Genomic DNA, 26,890 nt, shown 5'->3' on the forward strand with positions numbered 1-26,890 from the left:
CCGGTCATTAACGTGCAAACCACCCTCGGGGCTTAAGGGGTTAAAGTGTGTAGAATACAAGACACAAAGTAAAAATATATACTCACCAAATAAGGGCCTCTATGGTCTTTGGAACGTGTTCAACAGTAACTAGGTCCTGACCACGCGCTCATGACCGCTGCAGCCAGTTACTGACCTCAGCTGGCATTGGTCTTCAGTGCTACAATCAACACTAATGCCCACAACCGTAGTGTTCACACACCTGGTCAGAACAGCAACTGCTCCTGGACATTTGAAAGGTAGGCTGGACTATCAGGACTCACCTAATTCCACGCTATGTGCCCACTTTAACCATGTTCAGTCTAGTTTATTAGCTACAGAATGTACAGACGTGATGTAAACCTTTCGTATACCATAAGTATCTATTAGATTCCACCATTTTATCTGCACAAGTTTTTACATTCAACGTGTATTGGCAGTACTACAGATCCCAATTCCTGCAGTGTATCAATTACAGTGCTAGTTTAGTGTAGTTTTATAAAAATCACACTTTCAGTCTAAGAGCCCAGGCTGCGTCCTGGTATTTGGAAGATGCAGCTCTCCCACTGATTGACAACTTTCTCCCTATATTGTGCATATGCACACACATCCCAAACAACAGATTAAGGCTAGTGATGAGCGAATATACTCGGGATTTCTCAAGCATGCTCGGGTGTCCTCCAACTATTTTTTAGTGCTCGGAGATTTAGTTTTTCTTTCCGCAGCTAAATGATTTACATCTGTTAGCCAGCTTGATTACATGTGGGGATTCCCAGGCAACCCCCACATCTACTTATGCTGGCTAACAGATGTAAATCATTCAGCTGCGGCAAGAAAAACAAAATCTCCGAGCACTAAACCATACTTTGAGGACCCCCGAGCATGCTCGGGAAATCTCAAGTAACGAGTATATTCGCTCATCACTAATTAAGGCCAAATATTCACCAGGTAAAGGCCAAAAACGTGTCTAAGGGCCAATGGCAAGGTTAAGGTATACTTTACCAGAATATATATTGTTTAGCAAAGTGCACAGGAGTAGTGTGCTCTTAGCCCCAATTTTTTTTTTTTAAATCCCAGTTTGGTTGCATCCATTTATGTCGAATACCATCACCAGTCCTGAGCTTATTTTTCTGTATAGGCAGAAGTTTGGCTCCTGTTTTGATAATATTTTAGTAATTATCAATTTCCTCCAGGCAGCTCTTAGATACCTTTCCACCAAGTTCTGCCCTCCTTGATGTGCTGCATGTTCACTATACAGCTGAAGATATAAAATTCTGTTTTAAATAAAGATAACAATGGTAAAAGGCAACAAGTCCCTGCAATGACTAGGTGCAGAATTCGAGAAGTACCCTATATTGTGTATACCATGCACAGATTCTCCAGTGTGTTCCTATGAGACACAGCTTCACATTGCTCTCCTCTTCTGACAGGTAAATAGTTATGAGCGAACGTGCCCGGCTACTGTGTTCTCAGAGCATGCGCGGGTGTTATCCAAGTATCTGGGGCATGCTTGAATATCTTTGAGTCCCTGCAGCTGCATGTGTTGCGGCAGTTGTCTTACAGATGCAAAAAAAAAAAAAAATGCAGCCACGCAGATGTAATCATTATTCAAGCACGCCCAAGATACTCTGATAACAGAGGACGCTCACTCATCACTAGTAATAAAGTATCACAAGCAGGAGGCAAGGGACCCAGGCTGCAGCTATAAAGTATCACAAGCAGGAGGCAAGGGACCCAGGCTGAAGCGGCACAGTGCTTAGTGAAGGGTGATTTATAACTAAAGAACAGAAGTTCTCTTTCACCAAGATTTATCATTTGCTCCACTCAGGTCTTGTCCCTTTTCTATACCTGAAAAGCCAGATGAACAATAGGGAATATAAATTGCTTGTTGGCACATAAACCTACAGAAGCATATATGCACATGGCATCTTTCAGGTAAATTTCACCTTCAATCCGTTTAATAAAAATACAGCAAAAGTGCCCCATAAAATGAACATGGTGCACAGTAATGTCAAAACGGCATTATTGTGTACATGTTGCACATTATGTCAATGCTTTCAACAGATTCAGGATTCGGAAACCCTAAAGTGGTTAAAAGTAGTAACATGTTCATTCTTTAGCGTGGCTTTCGATGGCTCTATACTGAGGGCACTGCCAGGGAAGACTCATTTAGATACTGGCGCACAGCCACCAACACCGTGAACCCACTCCCATAGGCTGCTTTCACACATCAGGTTTTTGCAGTCAGGCATAATCCGGCAAATTTTGAAAAAACGAATTCATCGGAAATTGTGAAAAAGTAAGTGTGTGTGTGTGTGTGTGTGTGTGTGTGTGTGTGTGTGTGTGTGTCTCCAGAATGGAAAATGCATAATTTGTTTGACAAAAAACAAACCCACCCCCCCCCCCCCCCATAATTTGACCTCCTGTTTCATCAGTTTTTCGCTGGATCCGTCACTGTCCATTTTTTCAACAGACAGAAAAAACATTCCTATGTACGTTTTCTCCGGCTGCCGGAAAACTAATTTTCGACGGTTCAGGAAAATAATGGATGAAACGTGAGGCCATCCTTCGCAATCCGGTGCTAATAGATGTCTATGAGAAAAAAACGGATCTGGCAGCAACTTTTGCCAGATCAGTTTTTTTTTCAAAATTCACCAGATTGTGCCTGACGGCAAAAACCTGATGTGTGAAAGCAACCTTAGGCCGGTTTCACACGTCAGTGGCTCCGGTACGTGAGGTGACAGTTTCCTCACGTACCGGAGACCCTGACTCACGTAGACACATTAAAATCAATGTGTCTCTGCACATGTCAGCGTGTTTTCACGGAGCGCACGTATTACACAGACCCATTAAAGTCAATGGGTCCGCGTAAAACACATACCGCACACAGATGTTGTCCGTGTGCAGTGCAGGAGACAGCGCTACAGTAAGCGCTGTCCCCCCAGCATGGAGCTGAAGCCGCCATTCATTTCTTCTCTTTTTGGTGTTTAAAAAAAAAGATCCCTATCCCCAACCCCCTCCCACCTTCCATAGGGGTGAAGCCGCATATTCATCACTGTAATGGGCGGCACCACGTGACCGCTCATACAGGAGAAGCTGCGGCGAGGAGAGGAAGCAGCGAGGGAGCCGGGTAAGTATTTTATTAACAGTGGGGGGGGGGGGGGCGCACAGGGGGTGGAAAAAAAAAAAAAAAAAAAAGATTTTTCATATCTTCTCTCCAGCGAACGCTGCTGGAGAGAAGAAATGAATGGCGGCTTCAGCACCAGATGCAGGGGACAGCGCTTAACTGTAGCGCTGTCTCCTGCACGGTGCGTGTGGTACCCAGTCGGCACACGGATGCCGCACGTGTGCCACACTGATGTGCCACGTGAGCACACGGACACGGATAATTCCGGTACCGATTTTTCCGGTATCGGAATTATCTGGACGTGCGAGACTGGCCTTAGGGTAAGTTCACACAGGGCATTTTTGCTGCGGCTTTTATGTTAATTTTCAGCTGCTTTTTACAGTACCAGCAAAGCCTATGCGATACCAGAAATCACACACACACACACTGGTTTTTGTTGTGATTGGTATTTTGTGCTTTGCTGCGTTTTTTGGACATAGAGCATGTCACTTTTCAGCTTTTTTGCTGAGTTTTTTTCAGCATTTTTCACCCATTGACTTGAATGGGTATTGAAAAAACGCAGGTATCATTATTTGCTAATATTTCAGCAAGGACAAAAAGTCACCACTAACCAATATTTTCTATATCTAACAGCAGGTTAGAAATTACACATTAAAACTTAACTTTTACTTATATTTGTTAAAATCACAAATGTGACCATGAGTGAACAGGGTGCCAGTGTTTTTAAAACCAAAAAACCGTAACAGACCACAACACGACGAACAGGTAAGAGTTCAAATGGAACAATTTGTAGAGCATTCATATGTTTCAAAACTTTCATACATATGACGCTACACAACAATGAGCAAGCTCAAAAACCATATAGGGTGGGCCAATCCCCAACCTATTAAATTTACATCACCAATAGCACTGGAATACATATATGCCTCACCACATTAATAATGCACACTAGCATATGTTCGATAAGTGTCTATGCGTGGATTCCTCTAGTAACAGCGTTTTCAATTTATACTCATCCTCTGGGACCGATGCTGCCAGCGGTGCCTCCTTAGAGTTTCCGGGGCTTAGGGGCGGATCATGCCGCACTAGCCATAGATCCCCGTTATATCCAATGTCTCCCGACGCGTTTCTTCTTTTAATTCATCAGGGGGGTAGTGACAAAGGTGCTGTCAAATACGCGAGCACTGCTAAACCATGCACCCCCTTACCTGACTTAAATAGACTACATGTGTTCCTTCACGCGGCGCGTACCCGGCCGCCGGTGACTCATTTCCGGCTGCTCTCGCCCGCGCGCTGGCATAGTTTGTATTGACGCGCCCACCTTGTGCATCCTGAGGCCGCGTTCTTCCGGCCACCGGAGAACTACTTCCGGCCCCTCATGCACGCGCATTAAGCATGTGAGCCCACGATTGGTCGGGCCAGCCCAATATGCTAAACATCCACCGAGGTGCATAACAATGCACACACGTGGATTGTTATGCACCTCGGTGGATGTTTAGCATATTGGGCTGGCCCGACCAATCGGGGGCTCACATGCTTAATTTACACCTCGGCCACCTGATCGTAAGCCGGACGTGACGCTTATGGGTTAATGCGCCGTCTTTGATTCTCCACTGGAAATGACGGGTGCATCCCCATTTGTCTGCCCACTCAAGCTCTGCAGCATTACACGGCACTATAAGGTGCGCGGCAAGCAGCGCGTGCATGAGGGTCCGGAAGTAGTTCTCCGGTGGCCGGAAGTACGCGGCCTCAGGATGCACAAGGTGGGCGCGTCAATACAAACTATGCCAGCGCGCGGGCGAGAGCAGCCGGAAATGAGTCACCGGCGGCCGGGTACGCGCCGCGTGAAGGAACACATGTAGTCTATTTAAGTCAGGTAAGGGGGCGCATGGTTTAGCAATGCTCGCGTATTTGAGAGCACCTTTGTCACTACCCCCCTGATGAATTAAAAGAAGAAACGCGTCGGGAGACATTGGATATAACGGGGATCTATGGCTAGTGCGGCATGATCCGCCCCTAAGCCCCGGAAACTCTAAGGAGGCACCGCTGGCAGCATCGGTCCCAGAGGATGAGTATAAATTGAAAACGCTGTTACTAGAGGAATCCACGCATAGACACTTATCGAACATATGCTAGTGTGCATTATTAATGTGGTGAGGCATATATGTATTCCAGTGCTATTGGTGGTGTAAATTTAATAGGTTGGGGATTGGCCCACCCTATATGGTTTTTGAGCTTGCTCATTGTTGTGTAGCGTCATATGTATGAAAGTTTTGAAACATATGAATGCTCTACAAATATTGTTCCATTTGAACTCTTACCTGTTCGTCGTGTTGTGGTCTTTGTTACGGTTTTTTGGTTTTAAAAACACTGGCACCCTGTTCACTCATGGTCACGTTTGTGATTTTAACAAATATAAGTAAAAGTTAAGTTTTAATGTGTAATTTCTAACCTGCTGCTAGATATATCATTATTTGCTGCTGAAAATTCAAGAACATTAGCATGGATAAAGAGAAAAAAAAAAAAACAAAACACGCACCAAAAAAACCCACCTTCTTTCCTGCCAAGAAAATCAGGTTTTGCTAAACAAAAAAAAAAAAAAGCAGCAAAAAAACGCCCTGTGTGAACTTACCCTTAGGAAAACCAGAGTAGAGGGGAACACAAGTCTAGGGCCTAAATACAGCAAATAAACTAAAACCAATATACACAAAAATTCAATACAATAACCATTCTGCACTGGAAAAAAATACTACAATGCTACATTCATATTAAATGAACAACCCATCAACGCAAAAAAGTACAAAGTCAGTTTAGTATTTCTTTAAGCAATTCACATTTTTTTTGTTTTCATTGAATAGTTTTATTGTAAGACAATTGCAGGGCCAATATAAATGTTATTACAGAACAATAAAGTGCTGTTAACGTAATCACCTGAATCTTGTTTGTGCGCTCTACACTCCTTATAACCACATCAAGCCCTTCCTTCCAAAGAGGATGGGGGGTGGGATAGAAAGAGAAAGGGAAAAAAAAATCTAAATTTCTTTATGAGCTGCATAAGAAAATGATGTAGGTTATGGCTGCTCAGTTCCCCAAAAAGAGAAGAAAGAGGAGAGGAAGGGAAAAAAAAAAAAAAAAAAAAAAGGAGGCCGAAAAGCGGTACCAAGGGGTGCGAGTTACCTGGACTGATTACTTGAAAACAGTGAGGACATTAATGCAAAATACATGAGAAGCCCTGGCAAACCAATGTGCCGCCCTTTTATATTCACACTACATATGTATTAGTACTCACTGAAAATGCAGCATGCCACATGGGCAACTATCTCTGCATTTGTTGCAAATTTCATTTAAAAAGGGACCCCACAAAAAAAAAAAAAAAAAAAAAAAGATATTCCTAAGAGTAATTCATATTTAACATTACCATCCAACAGCAATTTTTTAATGCATGGTTAATTCATCTTTTCTTCCCTGTGGTCTGTCTCGCTGCTAATCCGTCTCCACGCCATTTTGACACTGTGAATCACAGCTTTTATAATACAAATGACTCGAGACTGTGGTATGGCATAACAGAAGAAAATGGTCATTAGTCCCTTTAAAGCAAAACAGGAGATGAAAGCAAAAGGGCAAGACATTCTGCACAAGCGCGTTTCATCCTAAGGACTTAACAAGACAGAATATTCTCCGCCTATAATGTAGGTTAAAGAAAAGGCAATATTGAAAGAAGCCGTTTACCTGCAGAAATACAGAAGAATGCCAATGAAAAAAAAAAAAAAATAGCCATGCTGCCTTAGTGCAGAATAGAAAAAGAAATTTCAACTGACTACAAATTGGATTTTAATTGGGCTGGCAAAATGCTGCATAGAAGTATGCTAACACACAACAGTCATGTCCAAGCCAGTGCATAGAGGAGATAAAGCACTTATGGTAATTGCAAACATTAACATGTTCATAAAGCTTTTACAACTTAGCAAATGGTCCATAGAAAGATACCCATCCACACACTGGAAGATTACTAGAGCAAGAGGAGGGGGGGGGGGGGGAGAAACCTTAAACATGTAAATAGGAAAATAAATCCACAAAATCAGCAAGAGCAGGGATGAAGAAAAAAAAAACAAACAAAAAAACAAAAAAAACAAACACAAGAACACAAAATCAAATTGCCGCTCTCCCCTATCCCCACCCGATACCAACAGGAAGAAAACAAACCAAATGGAACAGATTTTACAGGTTAGGGTGCAGATTTTTCAAATTTAGGATGACGTAGAAAACCAAATTTATCATAGAATTTGCAGATTTAAAATATGGGCAACCAATCCTTTCAATGCTGATGGAGTGAGATTAGACCCATTCGGATGGAGTCGTTACCAGCCGATGCCTTACTGATGCTTCCCATTAACAGTGCTTTTGTGAGAACTTGACAGTCCAAGCACGCACCCTTCAGTTGTCCTAGAAGTCCAATAAAAACATCATCTATGAAGCAACACAAAACTTTCCAGCTTCTCAGGGATTTCCTTCCTGTACTGTAGATTGTGTTTGACAATCACGCGTGCAGCGAGACATTGCAGGGTGGTGTGATTGATGGGCTGGATCAAGTTCTTGGCCATTTCCTTCTCATCCAGCAAATCACAGGCAGTTTGGTTGTGCGCGTTTGTAGAGTCAAAGTGTGCCCCAGATTTGATGAGCAGGTTCATGATATCTGGATGATTGTTGAGCGCTGCGATGTGCAACGGACTGTTCTCTTCAAAGTCTCTGACGTTAACATCTGCGCCACACTCCAATAAAATGGCGGTCACCTGAAGAGAGGGAAACTTGCAAACAGGGTAGCGGCCAACACAAGTGGTGTTTTTGTCTACAGCCAGGTGCAGAGGACTAAAGTTGTTTTTTCCTTTGGGATGCAGCTTAAGGAATCGATAGATATTCTGTTTTTTGAAGTGCTCTTGCTCTGAGCTGCAAGGTACCTTCTCCAGCAAACAGATCAAGTGCAAAATAATAGATAGGGCCTTGGTTAACTGGATTTGGTCAGGCGGCGTTGTTGCATGTCTGACCGCCCTGTCTATTTCTAACACACTTTTACACAATACACCCATAAGGTCATCAAAAGTAACTGTGGTGTCAAACAAGCCTTTTGCGCGGTCCTGAAGCATGAAGGAAAACAGCTCTGCAAAAGACAGTAAACTACTTGCAGTCATAGGACTTAAAGGATCCAGGTTGTTCTGCTGCATGTCCAAGGCATACTTCCATAAATTAATACAACGCTTGAAGTTTCCAGAGTCAGCGTAAACTGCACCGCGGTACCGGATGTAATAGGATGTATCTGGATGCGATGGACCCAAGATTCGCTCCCTTATCAACAGCGCCTGCATCCTCATCTCATCAGGGTCAGCAATAAGGTTGTCTAATTCTTCCGCCGTATTAACCTCCTTGGCATAGTCATAAGCCATTATTAAGGCCTGTGGCACAGGCTTGCTGATGACATTAGTCCTGTCGCTGTATCTCATATCCATAGCTCTCTTCCAATACTTTAAGGCACCAAGAAGGTCCCGCTTTTTGTCAACAAATGTAGCTCCAAGAAGTTCAAGTGCATTGATGCGCTCAGGTTTACTGGTCTGCGGGTGTTGAGTAAGGAAATCAACAATATTAGTGTGGCCGGTCACACTGGCTGATAGCAGTGGCGTCATGCCATAACCATCTTTTTCCATGCGAGCTCCATATTTCAGAAGCATTTTCATTATTTCCAAACTTCCTGATTCAGCGCAATCATGCAAGGCGGTATTACCTGAAAAGAGAAGGAACTCGAGTTAAACTGGGAAACAAGAGATGGAAAAGGAAAAACCCATGAGAGGCAAAGACACAAACAAAAAATTGATCACACACTATTCTGCTATGAAATGCTCAATAATTTTACCCATCACTGCCGAAAAATAGGAAACTTGTAGTCCGTTACAAGGATAGAAAGCACGTCATTATGAGCGAGGTGGAGCTTACCCCTGACACGGATGCTAGGTAGGGAACTGCTCACACCCAGCAGCCACAGAATACGGACCTGACCAGAGCCCAGCAAATCAGCCAACACCTCCATTATTTTTCTATTTATTGATTTTTAAATATGCTCACCAGCTGCAACTCCTACAACTCGAAAACAAGTGGTTCTGATGGACTTAATCTGGCCAGGAAATGATGAGGTTGCGTTCCAGACACTTGACCGCTGCAGGAAATCACAGGCCTGAGTGGTCAGGTGACTAAAAGGACATCTCCTGGGATTCTTAGAAGCCTTTACTATGGGAATACAGCCTCATAACTGCGGTTTTGTTGCTGAGAAATAGACTCTTCGGGTATGTGCACACGTCAGGATTTCTTGCAGAAATTTTCCTGACAAAAACTGGACATTTCTGCCAGAAATCCGCATGCGTTTTTTCATGCGTTTGACGCTTTTTTGTGCGTTTTTTCCCAAATGCATAGAATAGCAGGAAAAACGCAAAAAATCCCGCGAAAACGCATGCGGATTTCTGGCAGAAATGTCCATTTTTGGTCAGGAAATTTCTGCTAGAAAATCCTGACGTGTGCACATACCCTAAAAGTTTCTAAGCAACAAGACCACAGCTCTGAGGCATACAAGTGGGACTATTTGACAATCCTATCATCTGCATGCCCATTTTAATAGCTTAAAGAGAATGTCATCCCCTGGGACGCTTTTAAGTACTACAGACGAAGGCTACAAGAGCAGCCTGTGCTGGAGCTAATGTGATCGCAGTTGGTGAACTTGGTTGCAAAACTAGTTGCAATACAGGGTTATCGTTAAGATTAGCCATTCAACAGCCAATAGCTTAATATACAGCACCCAGATACATTCGGGCACCTCCCAAAAATGATATCCCCTCTAATGAGAAAATGAGAACCAACCAAACATTCCCTAGGGAAAAGTCACTATCAACATCACTGGTGGAGGTGTGGATCAAACAATATCAAAGGTTGAGGGTCACAAATTGAGTGTGAGAACATCAACTGAAGTAATAAACAAAATAATTTTACAGCAATTCGACATTAATACACCAGAATTCAAAATGGCAAATGGGCGATAATGTTAGGAGCCTTGCAATATTTCATACGAGATAAAGCAAATTATAGTTTACATGCTCCAATATCTACACCAACGACCTACAAGAATCTAGTCCACGTTGTTACATACACCAAGCAGAATAACTACAAAATGGCTAAAAAGGAAAACAAACACCCATAAATTCTATTACACATACTAATTTTAACATTTCTATAGTGATTCGTTGATAGCCTTCCCCCCCTCCATGTGTAACCCCTTAGTGACCGCCAATACGTCTTTTTACTGACCTGAGATAAGAATATCCTCCCCATACAGGTGACAATCCAGCTGTCGGCTGTACACTATAGCTGACAACTTGCTGCATCAGCCATGATCAGTGAGTGTCTGCACTGTCCATATCTGTTTAACCCCTTAGATGCTGCTGCCAATAGTGACTACATCATGTAAATGGTTAACAGTGTGTGTGGGGGGTTCCCTCTTTAACCACATCGGTGCCCTGAGATCATGATTGTGTGGTCCTGATATTTGTCATGGCAATTCAGGGCCAAATAGCGGCCTGTTCAGAAGTTACTGGACATTTAGGTGGTAAAACAGACTTTTACCATTCACATCATGTCGCTTTGAATTCATTCCTGAAAATGACTTCATGGGTAAATAAAACTACCTGACAGCAGTTTTCAATATGTCAGGGGGTGCTGTTTTTAAAATGGTTTTGAGGGTCTCCCAATATATAGGACCCCCAGAGTCACTTCAAACATGGATAGGTCCCTAAAAAAAAAAAAAAAAATTTGTAAAGTTTCCTTGAAAAAAAATTGCTGCTACGTTTTTAAACCTCCTAAAATGCTAACAAAATAAAAGAACATTTCACAAATTGTGCCGATTTAAAGCAGACACAAGGGAAATGTTATTTATTAAGGTTTTTCTATGGTATGACTTGGGATTAACCCCTTCATGACCGTGGGATTTTTCGTTTTTCCGTGTTCGTTTTTCACTCCCCTCCTTCCCAGAGCCATAACTTTTTTATTTTTCAGTCAATTTGGCCATGTGAGGGCTTATTTTTTGCGGGACGAGTTGTACTTTTGAACGACATCATTGGTTTTAGCATGTCGTGTACTAGAAAACGGGAAAAAAATTCCAAGTGCGGTGAAATTGCAAAAAAAAGTGCAATCCCACACTTGTTTTTTGTTTGGCTTTTTTGCTAGGTTCACTAAACGCTAAAAATAACCTGATATTATGATTCTCCAGGTCAGTATGAGTTTGTAGACACCTAACATGACTAGGTTATTTTTTATCTAAGTGGTGAAAAAAAATTCCAAACTTTGCTAAAAAAAAAAAAAAAATTGCGCCATTTTCCGATACTCGTAGCGTCTCCATTTTTCATGATCTGGGGTCGGTTGAGGGCTTATTTTTTGCGTACCGAGATGACATTTTTAATGATAGCATTTCGGTGCAGATACGTTCTTTTGATCGCCCGTTATTGCATTTTAATGCAATGTCGCGGCGACCAAAAAAAACGTAATTCTGGTGTTTCGAATTTTTTCCCCGCTACGCTGTTTAGCGGACAGGTTAGATTTGATATTTTTTTTATTGATTTATTTTGATTGGGGCGAAAGGGGGGCGATTTAAACTTTTATATTTTTATTTTTTTAACATTTTTTTCAACTTTTTTTTTTTTTTTTTACTTTTGCCATGCTTCAATAGCCTCCATGGGAGGCTAGAAGCAGGCACAACTCGATTGCCTCTGCTACATAGCAGCGATCTGCTGATCGCTGCTATGTAGCAGAAATGCAGGTGTGCTGTGAGCGCCGACCACAGGGTGGCGCTCACAGCCACCGGCGATCAGTAACCATAGAGGTCTCAAGGACCTCTATGGTTACAATGGAGATGCATCACCGACCCCCAATCATGTGACGGGGGTCGGCGATGACGTCATTTCCGGCCGCCAGCGGTAGTTAAATGCCGCTGTCTGCGTTTGATAGCGGCATTTAACTAGTTAATAGGTGCGGGCAGATCGCGATTCTGCCCGCGCCTATTACGGGCACATGTCAGCTGTTCAAAACAGCTGACATGTCCCGGCTTTGGTGCGGGCTCACCGCGGAGCCCTGCATCAAAGCAGGGGTTCTGACCTTGTACGTACTATCCCGTCCAAGGTCAGAAAGGGGTTAAAGGAATAATCAAAGTTTGAAAGTTGCTCATTTTTATTTATTTTTAACTTTCTCAAATTTCTGATTTTTTTGGGGAAATAAACAAAAACATTATCAACCTAAATTTGCCATTATCATAAATTATAATGTGCCATGAAAAAAAAATCTCAGAATCACTGGGATCTGTTGAAGCGTTTCAGAGTCATTACCAAATAAAGTGACACTTGTCAGATTTCAACAATTTGGCCTGGTCACCGAGGGGTTAACACTAATGCTGAAAATAGATCAGAACCAAGCAGGAGAATCCTAGTGAACTGTTCAGTAGAATTAAGAGGCCGATACTAAGCACAATTATTCCAAGCAAAGGCAGCACATGTCATGTCTGTACTGTCAGAAAGGCTATAAATACTGTGACCAGAAGCAAAGCACAGCTCCGATCACCGATAAGACACCCAACAAGTGCTCTGCAAGGGCACAAACCCGCTACAACGCACACACCTTGTAGGGAGACAAGAAGGCCCACATTCAACACTTGCATTTATTTTTATATTGACTTTTTTTGCTGTATTGTGCTTTGAGTCAAATTTTTCAATAGAGTATGGAGTTAATGATTTTTCAAAAAAAATAAAAAAAATAAAAATAACCCCTTCGTGACCAGAGGTATCTTCAGTTTTGTGTTTTTAATATGGCCATGTGAGGGCTTGTTTTTTTTTTTTGCGGGACGAGTTGTACTTTTGAACAACACCATTGGTTTTAATACATCATGTACTGGAAAATGGGGCAAATAAAGTGCAGTTCCAAAATTGTTTTTTGCTTTGCTTTTTTACTATGCTCACTTAATGCTAAAATTGACCTCTCACTATGATTCTCCAGGTCATTACAAGTTCATAGACACCAAACACGTCTAGATTTTTTTGTCCAAGTAGTGAAAAAAAAATTCCAAAAAGTTTGTTTTAAAAAAAATGGTGCCATTTTCTGATACCCATAGCGTTTCCATTTTTCATGATCTCGGGATGGGTGGGGGCTTATTTTTTGCGTGCCGTTTTTAAAAATACCATTTTGGTGCAGATATGATCCTTTGATCAGCCATTATTGAATTTTACTGCAATGTTGCAGCGACCAAAAAAAAAAAAAAAAAAAAAAAAAAAAATTTTGCAATAGTATAGCAATAGCATTAGTAATTCTGGAGTTTTTACTTTTTTTTTTTTCCTTACGCCGTTTAGCGATTGGGTTAATATATATATATATATATATATATATAGCGATAAATATGTGCATGCTTGATTTTTTTTATAGTTTTATTTTGAATGGGGCAAAAGGGGGGGGGGGTGATTTGAACTATTCTTTAATATTTTTTTTTTTTTTTTTTTTAACTTTTGGCATGCTTCAATAGTTTTCATGGGAGACTAGAAGCTGCCATAACCCAATTGGCTCTGCTACATACAGGCAATGATCAGATCGCCAGGCGGCGCACATAGCAATCCGGCAGTGACAACCATAGAGGTCTGCAGGAGACCTCCAATTGTCATGCCAACCCATCGGTGTACCACCTTCATGTGAAGGGGGTCACCGGTGGGTGGGATATCCGGCGTGCTTGCTGGAAGCACGTGTTAAATGCCACTGTCAGTTTGCGGGTTGGATGCTGCATACATGTCAGAGTTTACTGACCGTGGGAACATACCACAATATATCTGCAAACAGGAAATCATTATTTTTTTTCCCTTCCCAGAAGCCAACTTTCAATTACCGTATATACTCGAGTATAAGCCGACCCGAGTATAAGCCGACCCCCCCTAATTTTGCCACAAAAAACTGGGAAAACTTATTGACTCGAGTATAAGCCTAGGGTGGAAATGTAGCATTTACCGGTGAATTTCAAAAATAAAAATAGATCATTATTTCCCCATAGCTGTGCCATATAGTGCTCTGCACCGTTCATATTGCCCCATAGATGCTGCACAGATGCCCCATATAGTGCTGTGTGCCGTTCATACTGCCCCATAGATGCTGCACAGATGCCCCATATAGTGCTGTGTGCCGTTCATACTGCCCCATAGATGCTGCACAGATGCCCCATATAGTGCTGTGTGCCGTTCATACTGCCCCATAGATGCTGCACAGATGCCCCATATAGTGCTGTGTGCCGTTCATACTGCCCCCATATAGTGCTGTGTGCCGTTCATACTGCCCCCATAGATGCTGCACAGATGCCCCATATAGTGCTGTGTGCCGTTCATACTGCCCCCATATAGTGCTGTGTGCCGTTCATACTGCCCCCATAGATGCTGCACAGATGCCTCATATAGTGCTGTGTGCCGTTCATACTGCCCCCATATAGTGCTGTGTGCCGTTCATACTGCCCCCATATAGTGCTGTGTGCCGTTCATACTGCCCCCATATAGTGCTGTGTGCCGTTCATACTGCCCCCATATAGTGCTGTGTGCCGTTCATACTGCCCCCATATAGTGCTGTGTGCCGTTCATACTGCCCCCATATAGTGCTGTGTGCCGTTCATACTGCCCCCATATAGTGCTGTGTGCCGTTCATACTGCCCCCATATAGTGCTGTGTGCCGTTCATACTGCCCCCATATAGTGCTGTGTGCCGTTCATACTGCCCCCATATAGTGCTGTGTGCCGTTCATACTGCCCCCCATATAGTGCTGTGTGCCGTTCATACTGCCCCCATATAGTGCTGTGTGCCGTTCATACTGCCCCCATATAGTGCTGTGTGCCGTTCATACTGCCCCCATAGATGCTGCACATAAATCTGTGCTGCCGCTGCTGCAATAAAAAAAAAAAAACACACTCACCTCCCTTGATTGCAGCTCCCAGCGTCCGGTCCCGGCGCCTCCATCTTCCCGGTGTCTCTGCTCTGACTGATCAGGCAGAGGGCGCCGCGCACACTATATGCGTCATCGCGCCCTCTGCCTGAACAGTCAGAGCGCAGACGCCGGGAAGATGGAGGCGCCGGGAAGATGGAGCGACGCCCGGCGGCTGGAACGCGGACAGGTGAATATAACATACTTACCTAGTCCTGGCGATCCTCGCGCTGTCCCTGCCTTCCTCCCCGTCTTCTGTGCTGCAGCATCTTCCTGTCAGCGGTCACCGGCACCGCTGATTAGAGAAATGAATAGGCGGCTCCGCCCCTATGGGAGGTGGAGCCGCTTATTCATATCTCTAATGAGCGGTCCCACGTGACCGCTGAAGAGGGGAAGAAGCTGCAGCACAGAAGACGGGGAGGAAGGCAGGGACAGCGCGAGGATCGCTGGGACTAGGTAAGTATACCTCAGCGCCCTCTCCCCCTCACCCGCCGACCCCACCACTACCGTGACTCGAGTATAAGCCGAGGGGGGCACTTTCAGCCCAAAAATTTGGGCTGAAAATCTCGGCTTATACTCGAGTATATACGGTAGCTTTATTTCAAGTGGAAAAAAAAAAAAACGCATGCAATGAAAAGACGCATCAAAAACGCATGTAAAAAAAAAAAAAAAAAAAAAATGCAGGTGACCTGCCAGTGACCTCAGATGCAGATTTGGTGCAGATTTCACCTTCGTCAAATCCTGAGCCATTCCTGATCATGGGCACATACCCTAAGACAATGATGGATGTAGGCTAAAAAAAGTTTAAGGATTTTTTTTCTAGAAGAACAGGACTATATGGTGTCTCAATGATACCCATTGCAATAAAGTTAGCCATGACTTCTTGTGGTAACTTGACACCAGAACCAACAATGCAGATGACCTGCAGGTAACACCTCAGCAGTGCCACAGGCTGGTCACCTCCATGCCACGCCGCATTGATGCAGTAATTGACACAAAAGGAGCCCCGACCAAGTATTGAGTGCATTTACTGAACATACATTTCAGTAGGCCAACATTTCGGATTTTAAAATCATTTTCCAAGCTGGTGTTATGTAAAGTATTTCAATTTATTGAGATAATGACTTTTGGGTTTTCATTGGCTGTAAGCCATAATAAATCAACATTAACAAATAAACACTTTAAATAGATCACTCTGTTTGTAATGACTATATAATATATGAGTTTAACTTTTTGTATTCAAGAACGGAAATAAATTCACTTTATGATATTCTAATTTAGTGAGAAGCACTTGTACATTATTTTTGTTTCTTAAACCCCTTTCCAACCTTAGACGTATCCATATGTCTCTGTAGCCTGGTACTTACAGACCTAGGACATATGGATATGTCAAGGCGATTTTGCGCACACAGACACTGATTCTGACAACTGACACTCCATGCCAGGATTGGTCCTGTACCACTCCGGTACTTTAACCCCCTAAATGCTGCAATCGAACTCAATAGCAGCATTTTGGTAGCAGGCAGAGGGAATAAAGTCCCTCTGCCCTTGGATCAGAGACCCTGATCATTGCCATAGTGCCCCGATGCAGTCATGACATCATCCGGGTCACCAGGCACTAGGACGTTAGATCATGTGCAGTGCATGAACTACAGTAACTTGTGTCTGCAGGGCTGATTGGCTATAAGCTACATCAATGCTCTTGCATAGCTATACCTTATAATTGCAATCAGACTGCAGAAAGTTAAAGTCCAATAGTGTGGAACTAGGTTAAAAAAGAAAAAAAAGTTGTAAAAATATTTTAAAAAATTCTCAGTGTAATAAAACACGGTCAGAAAGACATAAAATAAACATGGTACCGCTGAAAAAGTCATCTTGTCCCGCAAAAAACAAGGCACCATACAGCTCAATCAGTGGAAAAATAAAGCTCTCAGATTAAAGCGATGCAAAAATAATTGTTTCTATAAAATAGTTTTTATTGTGTAAGTGTTAAAAATAAATAAATGTGGTTTCACTGTAGTCGTATTGACTCGAAGAATAAAGCTGCTTTATGAATTTTTCCCAAACACAGAATGACATAAGAAAACCGAAAAACCAATTCCTGAATTGCTGTTTTTTTGTTCATTCTGCCTCCCAAAAATCTGAATAGAAAGTGATCAAGAAATGTCATGTGCCATAAAATGGTACCAATAAAAAACGTCAACTCGTCCTGCAAAAAACAAGCCCTCACATGACTGTCAGCCGATATATGGAATATTTATAGCCATCAAAACATGGCGATGCCAAAATTTGTTTTTAAAATGAAAAGCATCTTTTCGTGTGTGACAGCTGCCAAACAAAAACCCGATAAATCTGGTATTGCTGTAATTCGCACAGACCGAAAGAATAAACTTGCCTAATTACTTATACCACACAAGGAACAGCGTAAAAAAATAAAACAAAATTTTCACCAGCTGTTGATTTTTTCATTCTGCCTCCTAAAGTTCGCAGTAAGGCTCAGCGCACATTTAACCTGCGATCTACGCTGGGCGCTTACACCGGGGTTTCAATGTAAAGCTCTGAAATAAGAGATTCAGACGGAATCTCAGGTGAACGATTACCTATAATGAGGCAGATGGAGGCACCGTGGACGTTGTCTGGCCTATGATCCAGGGGTGTCCCTATCTTTTAGGCGTGCATAAAAGTGCAGTCGGACACAGTTTTGTGCCCTACTGAAAAGGACACCACTGAACAGAGGCCAGAGAGTCCAGAGTAACTCTGCTGCATCATTATAGTGGATGGGTTTCAGTCACTTCACTCAAATTTAGATGGAAACCTCAATGTGAAGTGCTCAGCGGCGAGTGCAGGATAAATATAAGCCCAAATGTTAAATGCTTCCAATAAAAGTGTCAACTCAATCCACAGAAGAAAAAAAAAAAAAATAACTCCCCACTCAAGTCCATCATCTATTACTGGAAATATAGGGGATTTCCATGTAACTGGTACTACAAAAGACTCTGAAAAAGTGCAATGGCTCCTCACCCACCAAAAGAAATTCAGCACCCCCAAATCCCACTCTGCCTTCTGAGCCTCAGTGTGCCTAAACCACATACATCGTCCACATGTTTTCATTTCTGTAGCAATGAGAGTCCGCCTAATTTACGGGTGCGTTTCTCCATAAGCTGGGCATGATGTATAAGGTACTGGTCACTAAAACATCAGTTTGCAGTTTTCACTCAGCAATATAGATTGCTACTTGTTTCTGGAAAACATCCATGGAGTCACAAATCGTCACTAAATAAAGTGATAAAGTTCCCAAAGGGGTATAATTTCCAAAATGGGGTCACTTGATGGGGAGGAATCGGCTTTTCTTACAGGTTCTGTTTATGGAGTTCACAAACTATTTTAGGAAAATCTGCGCTCCAGGAGGCAAATATTGCTCGGTCCCTCCCGAGTCTCTCAGTATGGCAAAGCAGTACTGTACAGCCACATATGGGGTATTGCCATGTTTAGATGAAATTGTGGGACAAGTTTTGGTGCCATTATTACCCACTTATGAAAATGTAATATTTGGGGTAAAATTTTGGTGGTAAAAATGTAAAAAAAATTTTTGTCACTGCACAATATAAAATTCTGTGACACACCCACAGTGTCAATATGATCACTGCACCCCTAGATGATTTTGTTGAGAGGTATAATTTGTAAAATGGGGTCACTTATGGGGAGTTTCTGCTCTTCTGGTACCTCAGGGGCTCTGCCAATGTGACATGGCACCCTCAAACCATTCCAGCAAAATCTGAACTCCAAAATGGCGTTCTCCACTTCTGAGCATTGTACTGTGCCTACAAAGTAGTTATCCCCTCATACAGGTCCTTCTCAAAAAATTAGCATATAGTGTTAAATTTCATTATTTACCATAATGTAATGATTACAATTAAACTTTCATATATTATAGATTCATTATCCACCAACTGAAATTTGTCAGGTCTTTTATTGTTTTAATACTGATGATTTTGGCATACAACTCCTGATAACCCAAAAAACCTGTCTCAATAAATTAGCATATCAAGAAAAGGTTCTCTAAACGACCTATTACCCTAATCTTCTGAATCAACTAATTAACTCTAAACACATGCAAAAGATACCTGAGGCTTTTATAAACTCCCTGCCTGGTTCATTACTCAAAACCCCCATCATGGGTAAGACTAGCGACCTGACAGATGTCAAGAAGGCCATCATTGACACCCTCAAGCAAGAGGGTAAGACCCAGAAAGAAATTTCTCAACAAATAGGCTGTTCCCAGAGTGCTGTATCAAGGCACCTCAATGGTAAGTCTGTTGGAAGGAAACAATGTGGCAGAAAACGCTGTACAACGAGAAGAGGAGACCGGACCCTGAGGAAGATTGTGGAGAAGGACCGATTCCAGACCTTGGGGAACCTGAGGAAGCAGTGGACTGAGTCTGGTGTGGAAACATCCAGAGCCACCGTGCACAGGCGTGTGCAGGAAATGGGCTACAGGTGCCGCATTCCCCAGGTAAAGCCACTTTTGAACCATAAACAGCGGCAGAGGCGCCTGACCTGGGCTACAGAGAAGCAGCACTGGACTGTTGCTAAGTGGTCCCAAGTACTTTTTTCTGATGAAAGCAAATTTTGCATGTCATTCGGAAATCAAGGTGCCAGAGTCTGGAGGAAGACTGGGGAGAAGGAAATGCCAAAATGCCTGAAGTCCAGTGTCAAGTACCGACAGTCAGTGATGGTGTGGGGTGCCATGTCAGCTGCTGGTGTTGGTCCACTGTGTTTCATCAAGGGCAGCTTCCATCGGCTGAAATGCTTTATGGAGATGAAGATTTCATTTTTCAGCACGACCTGGCACCTGCTCACAGTGCCAAAACCACTGGTAAATGGTTTACTGACCATGGTATTACTGTGCTCAATTGGCCTGCCAACTCTCCTGACCTGAACCCCATAGAGAATCTGTGGGATATTGTGAAGAGAAAGTTAAGAGACGCAAGACCCAACACTCTGGATGAGCTTAAGGCCGCTATTGAAGCATCCTGGGCCTCCATAACATCTCAGCAGTGTCACAGGCTGATTGCCTCCATGCCACGCCGCATTGAAGCAGTCATTTCTGCCAAAGGATTCCCGACCAAGTATTGAGTGCATAACTGAACATTATTATTTGTTGGTTTTTTTGTTTGTTATTAAAAAACACTTTTATTTGATTGGATGGGTGAAATATGCTAATTTATTGAGACAGGTTTTTTGGGTTATCAGGAGTTGTATGCCAAAATCATCAGTATTAAAACAATAAAAGACCTGACAAATTTCAGTTGGTGGATAATGAATCTATAATATATGAAAGTTTAATTGTAATCATTACATTATGGTAAATAATGAAATTTAACACTATATGCTAATTTTTTGAGAAGGACCTGTATGGGGTATGAGCGTACTCTGGATAAATTGCACAACAAATTCTATGGTGCAATTTCTCTTGTTACCCTTGTGAAAAAAAAAAAAAAAAAAAAAAGAAATGGGGCTAAAACAACATTTTTGCGACAAGCATGTTATTTTTTATTTTCATGGCTCAACGTTATAAATTTTTGTGAAGCACCTGAGGGGTTCAAGGTGCTCACCACCCATCTAGATACATTCCTTGAGGGGTCAAGTTTTCCAAAATGGGTTATTTGTGGGGGCTATCTCTGTTTAGGCACATCAGCATCAGGGGCTCTCCAAATGGGACATGGCATCCGCTAATGATTCCAGCAAATTTTGCATTCAAAAAGTCAATTGACGCTCCTTTTCTTCCGAGCCCTGCTGTGCACCCAAACAGTTGTTTTCCCCCTACATATGGGGTATCAGCACGCTCAGGAGCAGCTGCACGACAAATTTGGGTTTAATTTTTTTTTGTTACCCTTGAGGAAATAACATTTGAGTCTTAACCCCTTCCCGACCCATGACGCCACGTAGGCGTCATGAAAGTCGGTGCCAATCCGACCCATGACGCCTATGTGGCGTCATGGAAAGATCGCGTCCCTGCAGGCCGGGTGAAAGGGTTAACTCCCATTTCACCCGATCTGCAGGGACAGGGGGAGTGGTAGTTTAGCCCAGGGGGGGTGGCTTCACCCCCTCGTGGCTACGATCGCTCTGATTGGCTGTTGAAAGTGAAACTGCCAATCAGAGCGATTTGTAATATTTCACCTATTATAACGGGTGAAATATTACAATCCAGCCATGGCCGATGCTGAAATATCATCGGCCATGGCTGGAAATACTAATGTGCCCCCACCCCACCGATCGCCCCCCCAGCCCCCCGATCTGGCCGGTACACTGCTCCGGCTCCCCTCCGTCCAGTGCTCCGCTCCCCCCCCCGTGCTCTTGTCCGCTCCCCCCGTGCTCCAATCACCCCCCCGTGCTCCGATCCACCCCCCCCCGGTGCTCCGTTCCACCCCCCCGTGCTCCGTTCCAGCCCCTCCGTGCTCCGTTCCACCCCTCCCGCGCTCCGATCCCCCCCCCCCCCCCCGTGCTCCGATCCCCCCCCCCGTGGTCCCCCCCACCCCATCATACTTACCGATCCAGCCGGGGTCCCGTCCGTCCTCTCCCTGGGCGCCGCCATCTTCCAAAATGGCGGGCGCATGCGCATTGCGCCCGCCGAATCTGCCGGCAGGCAGATTCGTTCCAAAGTGCATTTTGATCACTGAGATATAATCTATCTCAGTGATCAAAATAAAAAAAATAATAAATGACCCCCCCCTTTGTCACCCCCATAGGTAGGGACAATAAAAAAATAAAGAAATTTTTTTTTTTCCACTAATGTTAGAATAGGGTTAGGGTTAGGGGTAGGGTTTGGGCTAGGGTTAGGGCTAGGGTTTCGGTATGTGCACACGTATTCTGTTCCTCTGCGGATTTTTCCGCTGCGGATTTGATAAATCCGCAGTGCTAATCCGCTGCGGATTTATGGCGGATTTACCGCGTTTTTTTCTGCGCATTTCACTGCGGTTTTACAACTGCGATTTTCTATTGGAGCAGTTGTAAAACCGCTGCGGAATCCGCACAAAGAAGTGACATGCTGCGGAATGTAAACCGCTGCGTTTCCGTGCAGTTTTTCCGCAGCATGTGTACAGCGATTTTTGTTTCCCGTAGGTTTACATTGAACTGTAAACTCATGGGAAACTGCTGCGGATCCGCAGCGTTTTCCGCAGCGTGTGCACATACCTTTAGAATTAGGCCATGTGCACACGGTGCGGATTTGGCTGCGGATCCGCAGCAGTGTTCCATCAGGTTTACAGTACCATGTAAACATATGAAAAACCAAATCCGCTGTGCCCATGGTGCGGAAAATACCGCGCGGAAACGCTGCGTTGTATTTTCCGCAGCATGTCAATTCTTTGTGCGGATTCCGCAGCGTTTTACACCTGTTCCTCAATAGGAATCCGCAGGTGAAATCCGCACAAAAAACACTGGAAATCCGTGGAAAATCCGCAGGTAAAACGCAGTGCCTTTTACCCGTGGATTTTTCAAAAATGGTGCGGAAATATCTCACACGAATCCGCAACGTTGGCACATAGCCTTAGGGTTAGGGTTGGAATTAGGGTTGTGGTTAGGAGTGTGTTGCGGTTAGGGTTGTGATTAGGGTTATGGCTACAGTTGGGATTAGAGTTAGGGGTGTGTTGGGGTTAGTGTTGGAGGTAGAATTGAGGGGTTACCACTGTTTAGGCACATCAGGGGTCTCCAAACGCAACATGGCGCCACCATTGATTCCAGCCAATCTCGTATTCAAAAAGTCAAATGGTGCTCCCTCACTTCCGAGCCCTGACGTGTGCCCAAACAGTGGTTTACCCCCACATATGGGGTACCAGCATACTCAGGACAAACTGCGCAACAATTACTGGGGTCCAATTTCTCCTGTTACCATTGTGAATCTAAAAAAATGCTTGCTAAAACATAATTTTTGAGGAAAGAAAAATGATTTTTTATTTTCACGGCTCTGCGTTGTAAACGTCTGTTTAGCACTTGGGGGTTCAAAGTGCTCACCACATATCTAGATAAGTTCCTTGGGGGGTCTAGTTTCTAAAATGGGGTCACTTGTGGGGGTTTCTACTGTTCAGGCACACCAGGGGCTCTGCAAACGCAACGTGACACCCGCAGACCATTCCATCAAAGTCTGCATTTCAAAAGTCACTACTTCTCTTCTGAGCCCAGACGTGTGCCCAAACAGTGGTTTACCCCCACTCATGGGGTATCAGCGTACTCAGGAGAAACTGGACAACTTTTGGGGTCCAATTTCTCCTGTAACCCTTAGGAAAATAAAAAATTCTGGGCTAAATAATTATTTTTGAGGAAAGATAACGTATTTATTATTTTCACGGCTCTGCATTATAAACTTCTATGAAGCACTTGGGGGTTCAAAGTCCTCACCACACATCTAGATTAGTTCCTTTGGGGGTCTAGTTTCCAAAATGGTGTCATTTCTGGGGGATCTCCAATGTTTAAGCACACAGGGGCTCTCCAAACGTGACATGGTGTCCGCTAATGATTGGAGCTAATTTTCCATTTAAAAAGCCAAATGGCGTGCCATCCCTTCCGAGCCCTGCCGTGCGCCCAAACAGTGGTTTACCCCCACATATGGGGTATCAGCGTACTCAGGACAAACTGGACAACAATATTTGGGGTCCAATTTCTCCCATTATCCTTGGCAAAATAGGAAATTCCAGGCTAAAAAATCATTTTTGAGGAAAGAAAAATTATTTTTTATTTTCATGGCTCTGCGTTATAAACTTCTGTGAAGCACCTGGGGGTTTAAAGTGCTCAATATGCATCTAGATAAGTTCCTTGGGGGGGTCTAGTTTCCAAAATGGGGTCACTTGTGGGGGAGCTCCAATGTTTAGGCACACAGGGGCTCTCCAAACGCGACATGGTGTCCGCTAACAATTGGAGCTAATTTTCCATTCAAAAAGTCAAATGGCGCGCCTTCCCTTCCGAGCCCTGCCGTGTGCCCAAACAGTGGTTTACCCCCACATATGAGGTATCGGCGTACTCGGGAGAAATTGCCCAACAAATTTTATGATCCATTTTATCCTACTGCCCATGTGAAAATGAAAAAATTGAGGCGAAAAGAATTTTTTTGTGAAAAAAAGTACTTTTTCATTTTTACGGATCAATTTGTGAAGCACCTGGGGGTTCAAAGTGCTCACTATGCATCTAGATAAGTTCCTTGGGGCGTATAGTTTCCAAAATGGGGTCACTTGTGGGGGAGCTCCAATTTTTAGGCACACGGGGGCTCTCCAAACGTGACATGGTGTCCGCTAAAGAGTGGAGCCAATTTTTGATTCAAAAAGTCAAATGGCGCTCCTTCCCTTCCAAGCCCTGCCGTGCGCCCAAACAGTGGTTTACCCCCACATATGAGGTATCAGCGTACTCAGGACAAATTGGACAACAACTTTCGTGGTTCAGTTTCTCCTTTTACCATTGGGAAAATAAAAAAATTGTTGCTAAAAGATAATTTTTGTGACTAAAAAGTTAAATGTTCATTTTTTCCTTCCATGTTGCTTCTGCTGCTGTGAAGCACCTGAAGGGTTAATAAACTTCTTGAATGTGGTTTTGAGTACCTTGAGGGGTGCAGTTTTTAGAATGGTGTCACTTTTGGGTATTTTCAGCCATATAGACCCCTCAAACTGACTTCAAATGTGAGGTGGTCCCTAAAAAAATGGTTTTGTAAATTTCGTTGTAAAAATGAGAAATCGCTGGTCAAATTTTAACCCTTATAACTTCCTAACAAAAAAAAAATTTTGTTTCCAAAATTGTGCTGATGTAAAGTAAACATGTGGGAAATGTTATTTATTAACTATTTTGTGTCACATCTCTCTGGTTTAACAGAATAAAAATTCAAAATGTGAAAATTGCGAAATTTTCGCCAAATTTCCGTTTTTATCACAAATAAACACAGAATTTATTGACCTAAATTTACCACTAACATGAAGCCCAATATGTCACGAAAAAACAATCTCAGAACCGCTAGGATCCGTTGAAGCGTTCCTGAGTTATTACCTCATAAAGGGACACTGGTCAGAATTGCAAAAAACGGCAAGGTCTTTAAGGTCAAAATAGGCTGGGTCATGAAGGGGTTAAGTAAAATTGTGGAAAAAAAAAATTTTAATTTTTTTCCACATTCCATAAATACCTGTGAAGCACCTGAAAGGTTAATAAGCTTCTTGAATGTGGTTTTGAGTGCCTTCATGGGTGCAGTTTTTATAATGGTGTCACGTTTGGGTATTTTCTGTCATATAGACCCTTTAAAAGTGATTTCAAATGTGATGTCTCAAAAAAATAAAAATAAAATTTTGTTGGAAAAATGAGAAGTCACTGGTCAACTTTTAACCCTTATAACTTCCTAACGAAAAAAAAAAAAGTTTCAAAAATTGTGCTAATGTAGACATGTGGGAAATGTTATTTATTAACTTTGTGTGACAACTCTCTGATTTAAGGGCATAAGAATTAAAAACCAACATTTTCCAAATTTTTTCTCTCACAAAAACGCAAGTCATGGAAGATATTTTACCACCATCATGAAGTACAATAGGTCACGGAAAAACAAAAAAACAAAAAAAACAATTAAGTATCCGTGCAATATGTTGAAGCGTTCCAGAGTTATTACCTCAAAGTGACACTGGTAAAAATTGGCCTGATCAATTACGTGCAAACCACCTAGTGGCATAGAGGGGTTGTCTGGATGGGAAGTAGGGATGACATGTGCAAGTCAGGTGCTCCTATTTTAGGCTATGTGCACACGATGCGGATTTACTGCGGATCCGCAGCGGTTTTTTCCACGCAGAAACGCTGCAAATCTGCAAAGTGATTTACAGTACAATGTAAATCAATAGGAAAAAAAATGCTGTGCTAATGGTGCGTAAAATTCCGCATGGAAAACGCAGCGGATTGAAAGAACTTCTTTTGTGTGACTCTGCAGAGTTTCTGCACCCATTCCATTATAGAAATCCGCATGAAATCCGCAGCAAATTCGGAAGAAAAACGCACCTGCGTTTTCTGCCAGGAGATGCAGATTGTGCAGAAAATTCTGCACCCAAATCTGCAACGTGTGCACATAGCCTTACAAGATTTGAAATTAACCTTGCCCCTGTGAATGCGCTTAATCCCATAGAGTGTGTATAAAGTGTGGGACAGAGGAAAGAAACGTATGGGTATTAAGGGAGTCACGAAATGAACACCACTATGGTGTAATCCCAATTTGGGTGACGCAACAAACAGGGCTGTGGAGTCGGAGTCGTGGAGTCGGAGTTAGTTTTGGTTGGAGTCGGAGTCGCTAGAAATGTACCGACTCCAGCTTTAAAAAAAATGTATTAATATTTCATAATTGAACTTTCATATGAATTTTATAAATGTTACTCAAATATATATGTTCTATCAAACTATGAACAGTGATAAGCAGTTCTGCTGGAGATAGACATTTCTTACTTCTTGTGTGTCACTGTTCTTCACTGCCCTTATCTAATCTTATACTTGGTTAACCTCATGCTGCCCCAACCCCCCCTACTTACAATGTATGAAACTGAAAGTGAAAATGAAAAAATCAAAGAACACAGCCAGTACATTTCAGCAGAATTTTTCACATGCACTAAAAGAAATTGAGAAATTTGACCGTTCATCAAAAATAACAGTGCAACAAGCGATTCCTCTGTATCCTGACATTGTCAGATATGTTGCCCGTGTGGTTACTGCTTTGCCACCAAC

At 42.9% G+C, this 26,890-nt stretch overlaps 1 protein-coding gene across 1 annotated transcript in view; it reads right to left on the reverse strand.

Annotated features, from left to right (window-relative positions):
- Positions 1 to 6,959: 6,959 nt before the first annotated feature.
- The window catches only part of FEM1C (fem-1 homolog C), a 53,551-nt gene continuing 33,620 nt past the window's right edge, over positions 6,960 to 26,890 (reverse strand). The window contains exon 3 of the mRNA XM_069753130.1: positions 6,960 to 8,918. Coding sequence (XP_069609231.1) covers positions 7,609 to 8,918 — 1,310 coding nt within the window. The 3' untranslated portion in view covers positions 6,960 to 7,608. The remainder of the gene's footprint in view (positions 8,919 to 26,890) is intronic.

The sequence above is a fragment of the Ranitomeya imitator genome, chromosome 1 (genome assembly GCF_032444005.1).
Source record: "Ranitomeya imitator isolate aRanImi1 chromosome 1, aRanImi1.pri, whole genome shotgun sequence".
Classification (NCBI taxonomy): Eukaryota; Metazoa; Chordata; class Amphibia; order Anura; family Dendrobatidae; genus Ranitomeya; species Ranitomeya imitator.